Source organism: Schistocerca nitens, chromosome 2 (genome assembly GCF_023898315.1).
Source record: "Schistocerca nitens isolate TAMUIC-IGC-003100 chromosome 2, iqSchNite1.1, whole genome shotgun sequence".
Lineage (NCBI taxonomy): Eukaryota > Metazoa > Arthropoda > Insecta > Orthoptera > Acrididae > Schistocerca > Schistocerca nitens.
Genome location: NC_064615.1, coordinates 545990428 through 546007864, shown reverse-complemented (window position 1 = coordinate 546007864; position 17437 = coordinate 545990428). Strand labels below are relative to the sequence as shown.

At 40.0% G+C, this 17437-nt stretch overlaps 1 protein-coding gene across 2 annotated transcripts in view; it reads left to right on the top strand.

The window, feature by feature from the left end:
* LOC126234482 (uncharacterized) overlaps nucleotides 1-17437 on the top strand; it is a 51574-nt gene that overhangs the window by 23316 nt on the left and 10821 nt on the right. For both annotated transcript variants that reach the window (XM_049943176.1, XM_049943177.1), the window contains exon 2: nucleotides 15607-15789. In XM_049943176.1, coding sequence (XP_049799133.1) covers nucleotides 15607-15789 — 183 coding nt within the window. The remainder of the gene's footprint in view (nucleotides 1-15606; nucleotides 15790-17437) is intronic.

The following is a 17437-nucleotide window of genomic DNA, read 5'->3' as shown; positions in this document are numbered from 1 at the left end:
TATCCATCCCTTCTGCCTTATTTGAGCTTAATTCCTCAAAAGTTCGCTTATATTCTGATTCTAATACTGGATCTCCTATTTCTTCTAAATCGGTACCTGTTTCTTCTTCAATCATGTCAGGCTAATCTTTTCCCTCGTAAAGGTTTTCACTTTATTCTTTCCACCTATCCACTCTATCTTTTGCATTTGACGGTGGAACTTGTAACCTCCCCTTCACTTATCGACCTTAATGACAGTGAAAAATTAAACCGCGTGTACCTAATGGGAATTTTGGAAAAGCAATCGTCACCGAAGTTAATCTGTCGGTAAAGAGGGAGGAAAGGGTTACATCTAAATGAAAGGAAAAATGCAAATGAAACTGGTGGAAATTAATTTTGAAAAGGGGTAAAGTTAATAAAGAAAGTAAATGTGCGGCCGTTACGTCAACAATTAACTAGCGGTAATTAGGTATTTGAGATTTGGGGGAAATCACGGTCGCCTGTCCTAAGGACAATTACTATAGTAACTGAATAAGAAAGGTTATTACACATATAATTAGCACTAGAAGCGTGGCAACTGAAGGTTGACACGTGTAGTGTGAAAACTGAAAGTTTGTCAAAAGTAATAAATTTCGCTACACTCTGACTTAATTTAGCAAAAGAATTAATAAATCCGGAAAATCGAAAGTTAATTTAGTGACTGAAGTTAATAGTGAGCTTTCTTTCTGAAGCACATCAAAATCCAGCAGAATACGGTTAGCCTTGGACTACCTCAACAATCATTTCAAAAGCAACTTGACTCTACGCAATTTAGAAACAAGAGATTTAACTTTGAACTTGAATTAAATGATTCTGAATAATTAACAACAGTAAAATTTAGTACGTACCAAGCTGAGCTGCAGTCACAGGTAAGCTAAAATATGCTAACAAAACTCGCACTCTTAATTTGTGCTTGTGTAATCTAACTATTGTAGCCAGCTATGCTTTAACTGCACTTGGAAACTAAAGTAATGAAATGCAATGATAGTACTTTAATGCTGGCGTCTGAATTTCAACGACACTCGGTTTCATTTCGGAAAAGGAAGGGACCCTGCTTGGTAATGCAATTGGGACAATGAGCAACAAAGGTTCATGCTGAGTTGCTGTAATTTTGCGAGGCAAATGGAACAATTCGAAAAGCTGAGGTCTGCCATACAGTTCTGAAACTTTACGTGCTTTTAGTCTTCCTTGTTGGTTGATTGAAGGTTTGAAGCCGTCGATCGAGGAGGAGGAGACAGTCACTCATTGTCGGCCGTCGCTGTTGCAGAAGCTGGATGTTGGCGGGCCTTCTTCTCGACACGGTCACCAGGCGAAACGGGCTCTTGATGTGCGCCAGCTAATGCTTCCCGTCCGCGACACCATGTCAGAAACTATCATCGCGAGTCGAGCGCAATTACATGCTGCCAAACCCCGAAAGCGCGGCAACTCGCGGGAGCGTCACACCACACACCTGCTCCACTCGCTACTCCAGCCAGACTCCAACTGCCCTGCCCGCGCTCCACGCGGCAGAGTTAACACTACCAAAGATCCTACACACTTTGATTCTTCACACGACCTATCGATGTAATCGTTCGATAGCAGTTTTCCCTAGGCAAGACCCAGCGTAAAAATACAAATAATATTTACGAAACAAACCAATTATACACCGACATAAATGCATATATAAAGTTTCAGGCTAGTACATGCGTGTGATGATGGACAGTGTTGAGTTATCCACTGTGATAGTATTAAGGGACTCCTTGAGATTACTCGGGAGTGAGTTTTCCTAAAGAATTCAGTGAAACGTACGTTCTGGAAATGCCGCTACACAGGCGAGTGAGATCAAGCGTACAATTACAATATATAAAGGCACAGAAATGTCATATATTCAGGTAACAAATTAAGGAAAAAACTTACAGTACAACAGATGGAAATAGGAGGATATGCATTTCCGGCGTTACACGTGCCCCACATTGTCTGAGGATGTTCGTGTAACCTAAACAGACTTAGAAAATGTCCCAAAAAATAAACAGCGGAAATGCATATGCTCAAAACATCATCAAAATTTAGCATTCGTCTAATTAAGCATAAATAAATTTTTTAGACCATAAAATTTGAGTGGAGACAGTCCTAATCTTATTCCACTCCGTCATCTTGCACAAAATAAAACAGGTTGACGACATATTAAAATTCATAGAAAGCATAGAAAATGGTTTAGCTATTCCAAAACCATTAAAATTCGTAACACTATAAGAAATGGAATACTATTTGCAAAATTAATTAGAGTACATGGTCATAAAAACAGGTAGATCAAAATACGCAAATTAATTATTAATTACATAGAATACACATTTTATATAACCTTTTCATAATTATTAACTCGTCATGAGAGTCCACTTAACGCTAAACAAGAAAATAATATACAGTAGATCGACAAAAACATAAATGTTGACAACAGAATTCTTTCATATCAACTGTCCGGGAAGAAAAACAACTCCGCCTTCCGTACTCGCAAGTACAAAGAATGCCGACAGCGGCACAAGAGCCGACAGCGACCCGAGAGCCGACAGCGGCTCCACCTTGCCAGTATTGTTGCGCCCGCCTGTGCGGCACGCTTGATCTCACTCGCCTGTGTAGCGGCATTTCCAGAACGTCCGTTTCACTGAATTCTTTAGGAAAACTCACTCCCGAGTAATCTCAAGGAGTCCCTTAATACTATCACAGTGGATAACTCAACACTGTCCATCATCACACGCATGTACTAGCCTGAAACTTAAAACAGCGTCTAAGTACATCGGCAATGACTAGTAAAACACACATTCATGAAATCTGACAGCTAGTTACAAGAGCATATTTACATTCCTTAATCTACTGTGACTCAGCTGAAAACTTAAACTAGCAGCTTGGATTTTTCAATTGGTTAAAACGTCTAATCAAAAATTAATTACTTGTTAATTACAAGTTCTTTAATGACCTCTAGGTCAGGCAAAAGCATCGCAACATGGCACATCCTTAAATCTTACACTCTATATTACATACTGTACAAATTACCCATTCTGTGGTATTAATCAATCCTAGGTTGGTACAATTTCAAGTCTACAATATTCCGTATACCTAATCGTTTTCCAGAGCTTGGATACTCTAAGCAATAAGCATTTGTGTGAGGTATACCAATGACTTTATATGGTCCATTATAAACAAACTTAAATTTAGAGATTTCATTGTCTATCTCGCTCGATTTCTCATGAGCTTTTACAAGTACTAAGTCTCCGATTGCAAACTTAGCAAAACGCGCTTTAGCGTCATGACGACGTATGCGAGCATCAGCTTTTAGCTTCATTACTTCTCGCAAATGATCTTTTTTCACACCAATACTAATGTCAATCCGTGGAGGGAATTTGATTATCTCTTCCACTAAACTTTTACACTTTTGTCAATGCCGAGATTCCTCACTTTACGGCAGTTCAAATTCATACCTACATCAATACCATCCGGCCAGTTAACAATGTGTATAGGCTGGTATTGCCTATGCACACCGTCTCCTGCCTCGTCAAAACTAACTACTATTGTTTTATCTTGTGACGTACATGTCAAAGTTTTGCTTTCGCAATTAATCACTGCACGGTACTTTAATAGCCAATCTAACCCGATAATTACTTCCGTAGTTAAGTCTGGCACGACGACAAACTCTTGCTCAAATCGTGCCCCACATATCTCGAAGTTGACAAAAATCTGTTTTGTGACCGGTTTACTGGCCTTCCCAGTAGCACCGATAATTTTCACTCCTGTTACTGGCATAACTACGATACCAGGTCTGTCTTTCAGTAACTCAAATATTTTCCCAGATACAGCACTCAATTCTGCACCGGTGTCAAACAACACGTTTAGTTGTAGGTCGTGCATATTAACAGACACTACTATCTGTCTACACTTGTCCTCGACTGTTTCTTTATTTTCCCACAATAAATCCTCGTCTATATCCAGGCCATTCCAGAAAAAACCATCCGGCTTTGATCCTAAATCCGGTTTGTCTGGCGGCTTTTTCATCCTCTGTTCACATACAGTTTTAATTTCAACACGTTTGTCCTGAGGCTTAGTCTGTAGCTCCGCCTCCAATACCGAAACCTTTTCCTGTAACTCGTCAACTAGTGAGTGTTTCTTTGCTATCAATTCACTAATTGTCACCTTCGTTGATTCCTCTTTAATCAGATTGATCTCATCTGCCAATCTACCTGGAGAAATGTGCCCAGTAGTATCTGCAATTACTTCCTCTAGATCTGCGCAACCCACACTGCTATCGTCTGAACGTATAATGTCAGCTCTAACCTCATACACGCTGTAATCTACGTGCTTTTCTACCAATCGTGTCCGGCTATCACTAAAATTTTCGTAATCTTTCTCCTTAATACTCCCGCAATGTTTAAACTGGAGGCTTGCGTCGGATGGGTCGGCTACTTCTACCACTACGACTTTCGGTAAAGTCTGCCGGTTAGGGCCAGAACTTTCCTTTACTACTTCAACATTCAACTCCTGCGGGACGAAACACGACGCATCTTGCTCGTGCTCCCGATTAACATCAACTATTTCTAGTAAAGTCTGCCGGTTAGGGCCAGAACTTCCTATCACTTCACAAATACTATCTTCCTGTGGGACGAAACGCGGCAAATCCTGCCCGCGCTCCCCATAAACGCTTCTCCCATACAGACCCCTATAATCTCTTAGTTCGTCGTATAAGCGACCGAACTGCCTTAACCAGACCTCATCCCTCTCTGCATCCCCTCGCTCGATGACGGACGTTTTATCCGACATCTGATCTTCTCTCAACACTTGCGAATCATTCTTAAACTCAATCTCCAGTTCCGCTGTGGGTATTACAGCTACCACTTTGTAATCGATTTCCGGAACACTGCTTAAATTGTTCTCACTGACAGTGAATGTACTTCCTACTGCCGTGTATACAGCTGATTTACTACCTGTGGGCGCACTCCTTTCTCCTAACACTGGCACACTCTCCCGCCGTTGGTTATTCCACACGGAATTTTCATAACGACGACACCTGGGTTTTCTACTGTTATTGGGCCGCCAAACTTTCTCCACGCCCGGTCGGCCCCTCACCGGCGCGACTAATGGTTTCCCTGTCTCGTCCCAGCAGATACGCTCCCCGGATGCTGCTGAGGCGGCTGATCACACACTCTGGCGTTATTACTATTCTGCAAAGCCCGTATCACGCTAGTATGATACTGGTTTCCGTCATTCCTGTTATTATTTGCAGTGTATCGATTGTCATTACGGCCCGAACCACTATTGTTATTGCTGCCAAGATTGCGGTATGCATTATTCCCATAGTTATGATTGTTGTGGTTGCTGTGGTACCCGTTGTTGTTACCACGGCCTCTACCAGTATCGCGATTATTGCGCCAATTGTCCTCGTCCTCAACTCTTTCCAGGAAATGATTGATTGTCCTGTAATTGCTTCCTACGTAGCGTTTTGTATCATGTGGAAGCTTCTTGTAGAGTTCCCAGACTATTTCGGGTTCCGTGCGGCGATCACGCAAATATTCCAACTTGCGGATCCAGCCCTCACAAAACTCCTTCATCGAGCCGCGCGAATTCGCATCGAAAGGCCTCGATACGACAAATTCGCGCCAGACACTTTGCTGTTTTTGCTCTGACCAGTATTCAGCCAGAAACAAATTTTTAAACTCGTCAAAGGTCAGGTTCTTAATGTTGAGGTTTAAGCCCCAACGCTTGGCATCACCAGCCAACACATCAATAACCGCATTAATTTTTCTCTCATTAGTCCATGATCTGGGTAAAACTCTTTCACAGTTTTTAATGAAATCCGTCGCGTGTATACCGCCTTTTTTCAAGGGGTCGAACCGCTCCTCTTTCGTCAACAATTCCGAACTATGTGCACAGATTGGCACATAGCTCTGTTTTTCTTCAAGTTTCTTTTCTAATTCCGACACTCTCGTAATCACTTGGCAAGTGGTTGTCGCAAGCGTTTCCACTTCCCTCTTTTTCTCTTCACAGGAATTAGCCTGCTTCCTCACTTTGGTATCTACTTCGGATACTAAAACCTTTAAAGTTTCCACCTTCTGTTGATCGTCTTTTCTCACTAATTGAATTTGTTCCGTCACCTTATTCTCGATGATCGGAGCAACTGCGTCTCCTACACTTTTCTCGATTCTGCTAATTTCGGAATTAAAACGCGTATTTATGCTCGCAATTTCCGCCTGAACGCCTATCATTTCCTGTTTAAGATTACCGATTTCGGTATTAATCACAACAATATCTTCTTTGATTTTATCAACTTTTGTGTTAACAATTCCAACATTGTTGTTAACAACATTAATAGCTTTGTTCTGATTATCTAGCTTCCTGTCAATTTTTTCAGACTGAGCTTTAATTTCTGCCGATTGAGTTTCTATCTTGCTAGACTGAGCCTTGATTTCGTTAATCAAAACATTCAATAAATCAGTTAAATTCCCGGAAACTACCGGTTTTACTTCCGTAGCGGCTTCCTCTTTAATTGTCCCCCCGTATTCGTCATCAAGGGATTCCGATTTGATTTTCACTTCCGATTCCGAAACATTTTCTAATGTTTGGAATTCCATTTCTGCTCTTTGTTGCGTCTCGGCGGTCGCGTCTTTCATGCTAGCCGCCTGCCCCTGAACAATGGGTACCGCGGTGCGTGTTTCCCACTGTTCGACCGATTGTTCCGTACCCAAGTCTACCAAACTTTGGTAATTGTTGCCTTCAGTCATTTTAATAATTTTCAATATAAATAACAAATCTCAAATCTAATTAGGATTCCTCAGACTAATATTCTCGCTGACGTATCGACCATTTCGCAACCAGTACTTTGTTACGAGATTTGCACAGTGCAAAATTCGTGTCCAGAACAACCTCAAATTAGAAGATTGTCCTGTCACCAGGTCGCCACGTGTAACCTCCCCCTCACTTATCGACCTTAATGACAGTGAAAAATTAAACCGCGTGTACCTAATGGGAATTTTGGAAAAGCAATCGTCACCGAAGTTAATCTGTCGGTAAAGAGGGAGGAAAGGGTTACATCTAAATGAAAGGAAAAATGCAAATGAAACTGGTGGAAATTAATTTTGAAAAGCGGTAAAGTTAATAAAGAAAGTAAATGTGCGGCCGTTACGTCAACAATTAACTAGCGGTAATTAGATATTTGAGATTTGGGGGAAATCACGGTCGCCTGTCCTAAGGAAAATTACTGTAGTAACTGAAAAAGAAAGGTTATTACACATATAATTAGCACTAGAAGCGTGGCAACTGAAGGTTGACACGTGTAGTGTGAAAACTGAAAGTTTGTCAGAAGTAATAAATTTCGCTACACTCTGACTTAATTTAGCAAAAGAATTAATAAATCCGGAAAATCGAAAGTTAATTTAGTGACTGAAGTTAATAGTGAGCTTTCTTTCTGAAGCACATCAAAATCCAGCAGAATACGGTTAGCCTTGGACTACCTCAACAATCATTTCAAAAGCAACTTGACTCTACGCAATTTAGAAACAAGAGATTTAACTTTGAACTTGAATTAAATGATTCTGAATAATTAACAACAGTAAAATTTAGTACGTACCAAGCTGAGCTGCAGTCACAGGTAAGCTAAAATATGCTAACAAAACTCGCACTCTTAATTTGTGCTTGTGTAATCTAACTATTGTAGCCAGCTATGCTTTAACTGCACTTGGAAACTAAAGTAATGAAATGCAATGATAGTACTTTAATGCTGGCGTCTGAATTTCAACGACACTCGGTTTCATTTCGGAAAAGGAAGGGACCCTGCTTGGTAATGCAATTGGGACAATGAGCAACAAAGGTTCATGCTGAGTTGCTGTAATTTTGCGAGGCAAATGGAACAATTTGAAAAGCTGAGGTCTGCCATACAGTTCTGAAACTTTACGTGCTTTTAGTCTTCCTTGTCGGTTGATTGAAGGTTTGAAGCCGTCGATCGAGGAGGTGGAGACAGTCACTCATTGTCGGCCGTCGCTGTTGCAGAAGCTGGATGTTGGCGGGCCTTCTTCTCGACACGGTCACCAGGCGAAACGGGCTCTTGATGTGCGCCAGCTAATGCTTCCCGTCCGCGACACCATGTCAGAAACTATCATCGCGAGTCGAGCGCAATTACATGCTACCAAACCCCGAAAGCGCGGCAACTCGCGGGAGCGTCACACCACACACCTGCTCCACTCGCTACTCCAGCCAGACTCCAACTGCCCTGCCCGCGCTCCACGCGGCAGAGTTAACACTACCAAAGAGCCTACACACTTTGATTCTTCACACGACCTATCGATGTAATCGTTCGATAGCAGTTTTCCCTAGGCAAGACCCAGCGTAAAAATACAAATAATATTTACGAAACAAACCAATTATACACCGACATAAATGCATACATATATATATATATATACAAATAGTAAAACAATTACAATATATAAAGGCACAGAAATGTCATATATTCAGGTAACAAATTAAGGAAAAAACTTACAGTACAACAGATGGAAATAGGAGGATATGCATTTCCGTCGTTACAAACTCCCGTTGCACTTTTAATGTTACCACCCTACCTTTAATGTCACCGAAGTTTGTTGTGACTTTTCTGTATTCTGAGTCTGTCCTTCCGACAATCATTTCTTTTTCAGTTTCTTCACATTTTTCATACAGCCATTTCGTTATAGCTTCCCTGCACTTTCTATTTATTTCATTCTTCAGCATCATGCGTTTCTGTGTTTCTGAGTTTCCCAGAACATTTTTGTTCATCCTCCTTTCATCGATCAACTGAAGTATTTCTTCTTTACCCATGGTTTCTACACAGTTACCTTCTTTGTACCAGTGGTTTTGTTTCCAACATCTGTGATTGCCCTTTTTTGAGATATCCGTTCATCTTCAAATGTACTGCCTACTGAGTTATTCCTTATTGCAGTATCTATAGCCCCATAGAAGCTCAAGCGTATCTCTTCAGTCCTTAGTACTTACGTATCTTTGCTTATTAATTCTTCCTAATTCTTCATCACCAATACATTGTGATCTGTGACTATATCTGTTACTGGGTATGCCCTTTAAACCAGTATGTGATTTATGAATCCCTATCTAACCGTAACGTAATGTAACTGAAATCTTACGGGCCTCTCTCGACCTCTTCCCAGTATACGTCCTCCTCTTATGATTCTTGAACAGAGTGTCCGCTATTACTAGCTGAAATGTATCACAGAACTCAGCTAGTCTTGCTCCTCTCTCTTCCCTAGTGCCATGCTCACATTCTCCGGTAACCCGATTTTCATCTCGCTTCAATTTCCTCAGATACTTTCTCTGTCTCTTCATCTTCAGTTTTCGACGTCTTCCTGAACTATTGTCGTCGGTGCTCGTTTGCTGTCGACTCTGATGAGAGCAACTCTATCAATGAACTTTTCACAGTAATTCCCTCTCTGGCCTGCCATCCTATTCATAATGAATCCTCCTCCGGTTGTCCCATTTTACTGTTGATATTACCCTATACTCGTCTGACCAGAACTCATTGTCTTCTTTTCATATCACTCCATTGACCCCCACTGCATCTAGATCGAGATTTTGCACTTCCCTTTTCAGAATTTTTAGCTTCCCTGTCACGTTGAAGCTTCTGACATTCCACGCCCCGACTCGTAGAAGTTATCCTTTCGTTTGTTATGCCTTTTCGCATATGATCCTGTTCCTTGGTAGTCTCCTCCTGGGGGTCCGAATGATTTCTGAATCTTTTGGCAATGAAGAGATCTACATGACACTTTTTTTTAATTATGGGCCATATGTCTTGTGGATACACATTGCGAGCCTTTAATGCAGTGGTTTACATTTCCTTCTGCATCCTCATCCCGTTGATAATTACTGATTCTTCTGCCGTATACTGCGTGAACATTATTGTGGACCATCCTCAACCTTTCTTACTTGACGTCGTCCCGGACGATGACGGGAAGGTAAGTGCCTGTGTCAATCTGTCATGCCATAAGCGTACTATAACGATCTGAGGAGCATGGCAGTGGATGCTGATACAATGGCCACCAAATACTCCTCATATGAACCTGGTGAAACACGTCTGGGATGCTACCCTATGCCAACTCGGTACCCACAGTCCATAGGCTCGTAATAAAATGAACTTGCGTGAGCTTTACGTAGACATCTCGTGCTTTGTGACTCCGGAAAACTATCAACTACTTCCGGAATCCATGTTAGGTAGAACCTCTACTGTAATGCGTTCCAGAGAAGGACCAACGCCCTACTAATCAGGTGGCCGTAATTATTTGGTTATTCGGTATGTGTATACCACTCAACTTTTAGCTTTTGTTTCCCATTCCCACAATTTTTATTTGTTACTATTTCTAGCTTAAGTTGAGTCCATTTGTTTTTAACTACCTTCAATTTTTTTCCTTTCTTAAAAACCCTCCATTTTCCTCATTTACCTTATTTTTACAGTCAATTGTGGCAGCCGGTAGGGGAAATTCAGAAACCTCTAACGTATTTCTATATTTGCATCTCCTCCTACGCTTAAGATTGATACTTTCCTGCGAAAACCTGATTTTCATGCCACTGTTGGTTGGAAGAGAAGAAATGATGGTTTCGTTTTAACGTACCTTTTCTGACGAGGCCGTTACAGGTGGAGCAAAAGCTTGGACTGAGGAAGAATAGGGAAGGAAACTAGCCGAGAATATCAAGGGTACCATGGTTTCATTCACCCTATGCGTGTCAGGAAAATCACGGGAAACCTAAATCTGAATGGCCATATGGGGATTCGAACTAATGTCCACCTGCCTGCAAGTCCACTGGAGCCCTTCACATGGTCACTACTTGAATATAATCTCTCTTGCTGGGTCGTAGACTTCTTTCACTTTGTTTACTGTGTTTATATGTTAAACAAAAAAACTGTGGAACGACACATTACCAATGTATTGAAGACTAGATTCTTCCTCAATCATCACTCAAGCATCACCTTCAACTTCATTAGCCGAGCAGAGTGACTCAGTGATATACCTGCATAAGGGCGAACGGCAGTTCATAACACCGTCAGACTATCCACATAAATTTTTTCTGTTGTTGTTTATTATTTTTATTAGTTACAGCAATGCCGTTACGTTCCCCTTGGAAAGTGAACCATTGATTTTTTTCATCATTTCCCGTCTTCGAACTTCTGCCTTATTCGTAATAGCTTCGATGTCCATGCAATGTTAACTCTAATCCTCCTTTATTCTCCTACTTCATACATGAGTTATTCGACTTGCTGCTACACCACTGATATGTGCTGAAATATCACGTTTTAGAACCAACTATAATCCTTTCCGACCATTTCTCAATTGTGCTTGATGTCTCGACAGAATCTTATAATGGTCATCTGTTGACTGCTATTTTCTGTTTCATTGAGAGAGGAGGGAGAGCTTCATGGAATAACATAGAAAGTATTATAAGTTTTACAAAAATAGTTTTCAGAAATTACCATTTTTGTAATATAATTGCAAATGAATATTAGATTTAGTACGTTCTTACAATAGCTTCGACATACGCTGCCAAGACAATTTTCACGTAATTTCTACTTTATTGTCACATTTAGTGAATATTCTATAACACACATGGCGTTTTATGTATAATATATTGCTGTTCCTTACATTGCAACATTGTCGAGTAACCATTCTGGCACAAGAAATATTAACTTACATGACTTACACCAGTAATAAACACAATTAAGGGTAATCGGTTTTTATAAACAGAATATTAACATGAGGACCGTCATAAACATGTCATTAACTAACAAAGTGTCATATATAACGAGTGAGCAGTTTTCCATATGAATGGAGAAGCCTTATTCCACAGACCTGCCTTTTTAGCTTCCTGTACTTTGATTTGTTATGTTGTCCAAGTTCTTCAGAACGATCCTACAGCACTAAATGTGTGTCAGTAGGTCGCCGAAGCACATTTAGTGGAGACTCCTTCGATCCGACTTCCGCTGCAACTCCTTTACTTGATGACTATTCCGTAATGAACCAAAGTGAGGCCTCTAGCGGGGCATCTAATTACCACCAAATGATAGATCAAACAAAACTGGCGATCTGTTACAGCGGAAAGTGGTGATTAATGCCTATTAAGTGAAACCAAGATGAAATGACGTATTTTTTATCAGGATAATATTAAGTCATCAGTTGCAATGAAAATTATTATAGAATGCCAAATGAAATATATTTAAGCCGTATAACTTCAGGACCCCTGACCAACGTGTAGGAAAATTACAACCTCGGTTCCAGTCAAAATAGGGTCAGCATTCAAAGACGTATCTGTAGATGTCTGCTTGGTACAGTGATCACTTAAAACATCCTCTGTTGGTAGATGCTGGACCCGACTTTGACCGGAACTGAGATTTTATCTTCCTATATGTTGGTCAGTGGCCCTGAAGATGGCGTAATATATCGCCGAAACTGGTAGCCCAATAAAATAATAGCCTGGAAGTTAAACGGTTGAAAAGTGATTGATCTGACATTCTGTGCCGAAGAGCCGAGTCCCGCAACCATCTCCTGAAAGATGATATACAGAAACTTTATTATGCTTTGTCGATTTTGGTAAATTAATTTGTCTTCTTCAGAAACCTACAAAATTAGCGATAATATAAGTCCTAGGACTTCGGCTATACATTACGTGAAGCATAAAAAGCTTATTGCGGAAACTCACTTAGCATTGGTTTAGCAGACGTCAATATCTTCTTCGTAGGAGCATAACGCCATGGTATCTCTAGAAACGTATAAATTATATTTCATTATTGTAAACAATGATTGACAATTTACAGTAGCTGAATCACATACAATATGTACATTTCTGGACATACCATGGCATTATACGTGTGTGAATATGGTACTGACCTCTGATAAACCAATACTAAGTAAATTTCTGTCGTATACTTTTTATTCTTTACACAAATTTAGAGCTAACACTAAAAATTTGTAATGTCCCTAATTTGTAGGGTTTCGAAGATGATAAATTATCGTAACATGTAAAAAACATAATAAAATTTCATTGCAGCTGATGACTGAATTTTATCCTGAAAAAAAAATACTACAGTTACTGAAAAGCACAGCCAAGAATAGAATAATGAAATAATAGAATTAAGATAGCGAGAATGTGTCGTCACAGTGGCAGCTACAGTGTAAAATTTCTTCTTTCTTGGCCCATGATCCAGTCATCACAAAAGTCACATTGACACCTATGTCACGTGTTAACAGAATGCGTAAGCACTTAGCATAACGTAATCAACTGAAACGAAGTACAAGACATAGTCTAATGTAGGCTGCAGGCAACAAAAACTTTTAGACGTACAAAGAAGCACTCAGCGGATCGTTGCACTGAAATAAGTCGTAGGTGAAATTGGTCGATAATTTGACGGTATCTTTTTCTCCCGCTTCCTCTAAAGAACCTTAACTTCAGCTTATTTTAGCGAGGCTGGAAATATTCCGCTGATTAGAGGTTGATTACACAAATCACAGAAGATAGGACTCAACTCGCATGAACACTCAATTGATTAACTTCGTCGATATGTTATCATAACCACTACAATACGTTGATTTTAAGGGTTTTATGATGGATGCTGCTTCTTTGGGTTTTACTGAAGTCATTTGTAGAGACTGGTCTCAGATATTCCATAGCACTCTTTAGTGAAACACGCAGCCTCTGGCAGTCAGTAACAGAAACAAAGTTCTTTTTTAAGAGGTGAATACAGTTGTTACCAATGTCTCATTTATTTTTGGAGCCATGAGTTCGCTTCCTTTCTGGTCCCACCTGGCTCTGTCGTCACGATGTTCCATGTTGTTTATTTTGTTGCCTGGTGTAGTTATCTTTCTCTCACAATAATGTTGCTTAGATTTCTGGGTTACTTACTTCAACATTTTGCAGTATTCTTTGTAACGTATTGCAATGCTAACATCAGAGCTGTTCCTAGATAGTAGATACAGTTTCCTCTTTGTCCCACACGACACCTTTATTCTTTGTGTAATCTTTTAGGGGTACACAATTTTCAAATGAGGAAGTAGCTTTGTTAATGAATGCTTTGTATTTTTCATTTGAGTCAGAAGTATTGTAGACATCTATCCAGTTCACGTCTTTGGGTAACTGCCTATAATTCTCAATTTTTAACTGATTTATTACCCTCCTGCACTCATATATATTAGATTTTGTGTCCTAATGATTTCCAACGTTCAACATAAGGTGCTGCATCACTCTTGCATTTAATCCCTAGACTTGTCTACAAGGATACTGTCAATAGGAGCCTCAGAGCATTTACAAACCTACCTGGAAAGTTCACAGTAGGAATTAAATTGAACGGCAGTGTTACTGATTGCAATAATTGTCCACTGACAGAGCTTTAAAAAAAAAAGAAAAAAAAGGCCGAAGATTCATTCAACAATGATCAACTGAGCATGCGGAAGACAGGGCACAGAATTAAAGACACGCATCGTGTATCGACAAGACATGTAACCAGTAACCGGATGAAAGACGGAGTCCCCAGACAAAATAAAATTCAAGGTGAAAGGATATCAATAACGTGATTCGCTGGTGACATTGCTATCCTCAGTGAAAACGAAGAGCTGCAAGATCTATTAAATACGGTGTACAGCGTACTGATTATGACATACTGATTAAGAGAGAATTAATGAAGAAAATAATGAAGAGTAGAGGAAATAATTAATAACAGGAATTGGTGACCACGAAATAGACGAAGTTAAGGAACTCTGCCAGCTTGGAAATAAAGTAACACGTGACAGACGAAGTAAGAAGGACGTATAAAATATGCTATCAGACGCTAAAGAGGTATTCAGGTCGAAAATGAGTCTACTACTATTAAACATAAGATGTAGTTTTAGATATACGATTCGTCACAGCATTGCATGGAACTGAATTATGGACTGTGCGAAAACCGAAAGAGAATAGAATCGAAGTGTTTGAGAATCGGTGGTAGTGAAGGATGCAGAAAATTATATCTACTGATTAGATAAGAAATGAAGAGGTTCTGCGCAGTATTGTAGATGAAAGGGTTATATGGAGAACAATGACATGCATAAGGGACAGGATGCCAGGATATACCATAAAACGTCAGGAAATAACATGGATGGATCTAGAGGGAACTGTAGGGTCTAGAAACTGTAGGAAAGGACGGAGACTGATGTACATACATGAAATAATGAATAATTAGGCCTCAGTGAGGGGAAGGACTTGACACAAGAGAAGATTTAGTGGTTCGTAGCAGGACGCATCAAATTAATCCGTATACCAATGACACACACACACACACACACACACACACACACACAAACACACACACACACACACGTACACACACACCAACTGGATGTGTTCTGTCTGGCAGAAAACCGTGTCGTAAACATAGTGATTAGTTCGATATAAGTGACTTGAAAATATGATGCCGCCGTAAAGGAAACAGATTTCACACATTAAAAATCAAGGCCAAGTCATTTTTAACAGTTTCGCCGTTTCCCTTAGGCGTCATCTTCAGACATTGGGAATGTGGACACAAGCTTTCCACCGCTCACGGCAACTGTTCCCTACCTGTTGGCAGCGCTCGCGGCAGTCGTGTGCTCTGCAGCGCGGGCAGGCCGCGTGCCGACGACGACAGAGACGCCTTGTCCCAGGATGTGCATCGCCGGCCAGCCGTCCGTCTGCGCTGAGGTCTCTCCCGGAAGGTACATCACGTACTCCGGCGCATGCATGAAGCGCATGTGCGAGTGTATGCTCGATAGAAGTGAGTACCACCACTTAATGGGACCCTGTCAAGTTTCTGATTTTCACAGTTAATTCTGCCGCAGTGTGACATGCAATCTTATTACTGATTGTTCTCCTTACGACAGACAAAAAAAAGTGTCGAAATAAACACTAGGAAGTCACAGGTCTTCGTCATATTAAACCGAACGTTGAACAGCAGTCATTTTTGTAAAACAGTTGGCCCGACATCATCATATCCGTAAATAGTAAAACATCCCAGCATAATCCTTTATTGGAAAGTACAGCGTGCAGAAAATCTCTTTATTGCGAACATTAGATGCAAAAATTTTGACATTAACATTTACAATTACAAACATGACATTTAGCCATTAGCCATAAAGGAATATGATTTGTATTATACGGCCGGCCGGTTGCCACAAGTTTCAACTTCACCTGGTTTCGACACAGACTATGGGCGTCTTAATCAGAAAAAAGTAAAAGCAATTACCTGTGAAAGATTACAAAACCGTTAGTGTAGCATAAAAACCAAGAACAGATGATTAGTACACTGAACAAATTTATGAGGTAACATGTAGTAGAATTTCAGAAGAGGTTTACAGGCAATATACTTTCGCCACGTAAAATAAAATTTTACTGTCATGTTTAAAACCATATAAAATTACAGGAATTGGAACTGACATAACAAGTGTACCTCCTAGTAAAAATAAAAGCTACATCACGTAGAAATTTTGTTATCATCTAGTGTTAACGCTAGACCCAAATACTCGTAAGTTAAAAGACGAAATTCGTTTTCGAACTCAAGTGTGAAAGTGATTTCTTTGTAAAGTTCGTTAAATATTTTGAAGAGATGATGAATGGCGTTACTATGTTCTCTGTGAATAATAAAATGTCATCTACATATGAAGATTATGGTTCAAAAATGGCTCTGAGCACTATGGGACTTAACATCTACGGTCATCAGTCCCCTAAAACTTAGAACTACTTAAACCTAACTTACCTAAGGACATCACACAACACCCAGACATCACGAGGCAGAGTGTAGATTATGAAAGTATGGCTAGAGTGATGGGTAAAAAATAATGAAAAAAGAGAAATTCGTAAGAAATTTGTGAATATGTCTGTAAGAATACCAGCTATTTGATTGCCCATTGCAAGACGATCGGATTGATGATACCAATGTTCACTGAACTCTTAGTAGCTGTATCTGACTACAGTTTCAATTACATTCGTAAAGTAAGTAATCTAATCATCAGAAATCACTTTTTTATGCACCCGTAATTTTTTTTCCTTTGTGTGTTAAGTTATTTGCACAGTTACATTCGTGTAAACATTTTGACAGTCGAACACACAGCAGCCTGATAATTTGATCTTAATGTAAGTAATTTAGTTTACTAGCGAGATACTGACAGTTGGAAACTGAATAATTATTTTGAAAAACATAAGATTTTTAAACTAGCCATGAAGAAACTTCGCAAGGTCGTGAAAAGTACTATTTATACTATTCGCAATCGCTCTAATCGGAGGATCTGTTTTCAAGTCAACATACTGGACTTCTAAGTGAGAACGTAACTCTCTTGGTAATGATTCCTTCTATTACTAATAGATGGCGCGACATGCTTTGTGCCCACATTGTGGTAACCTCGGCCTGTGAGCCGCCTACTCTGATG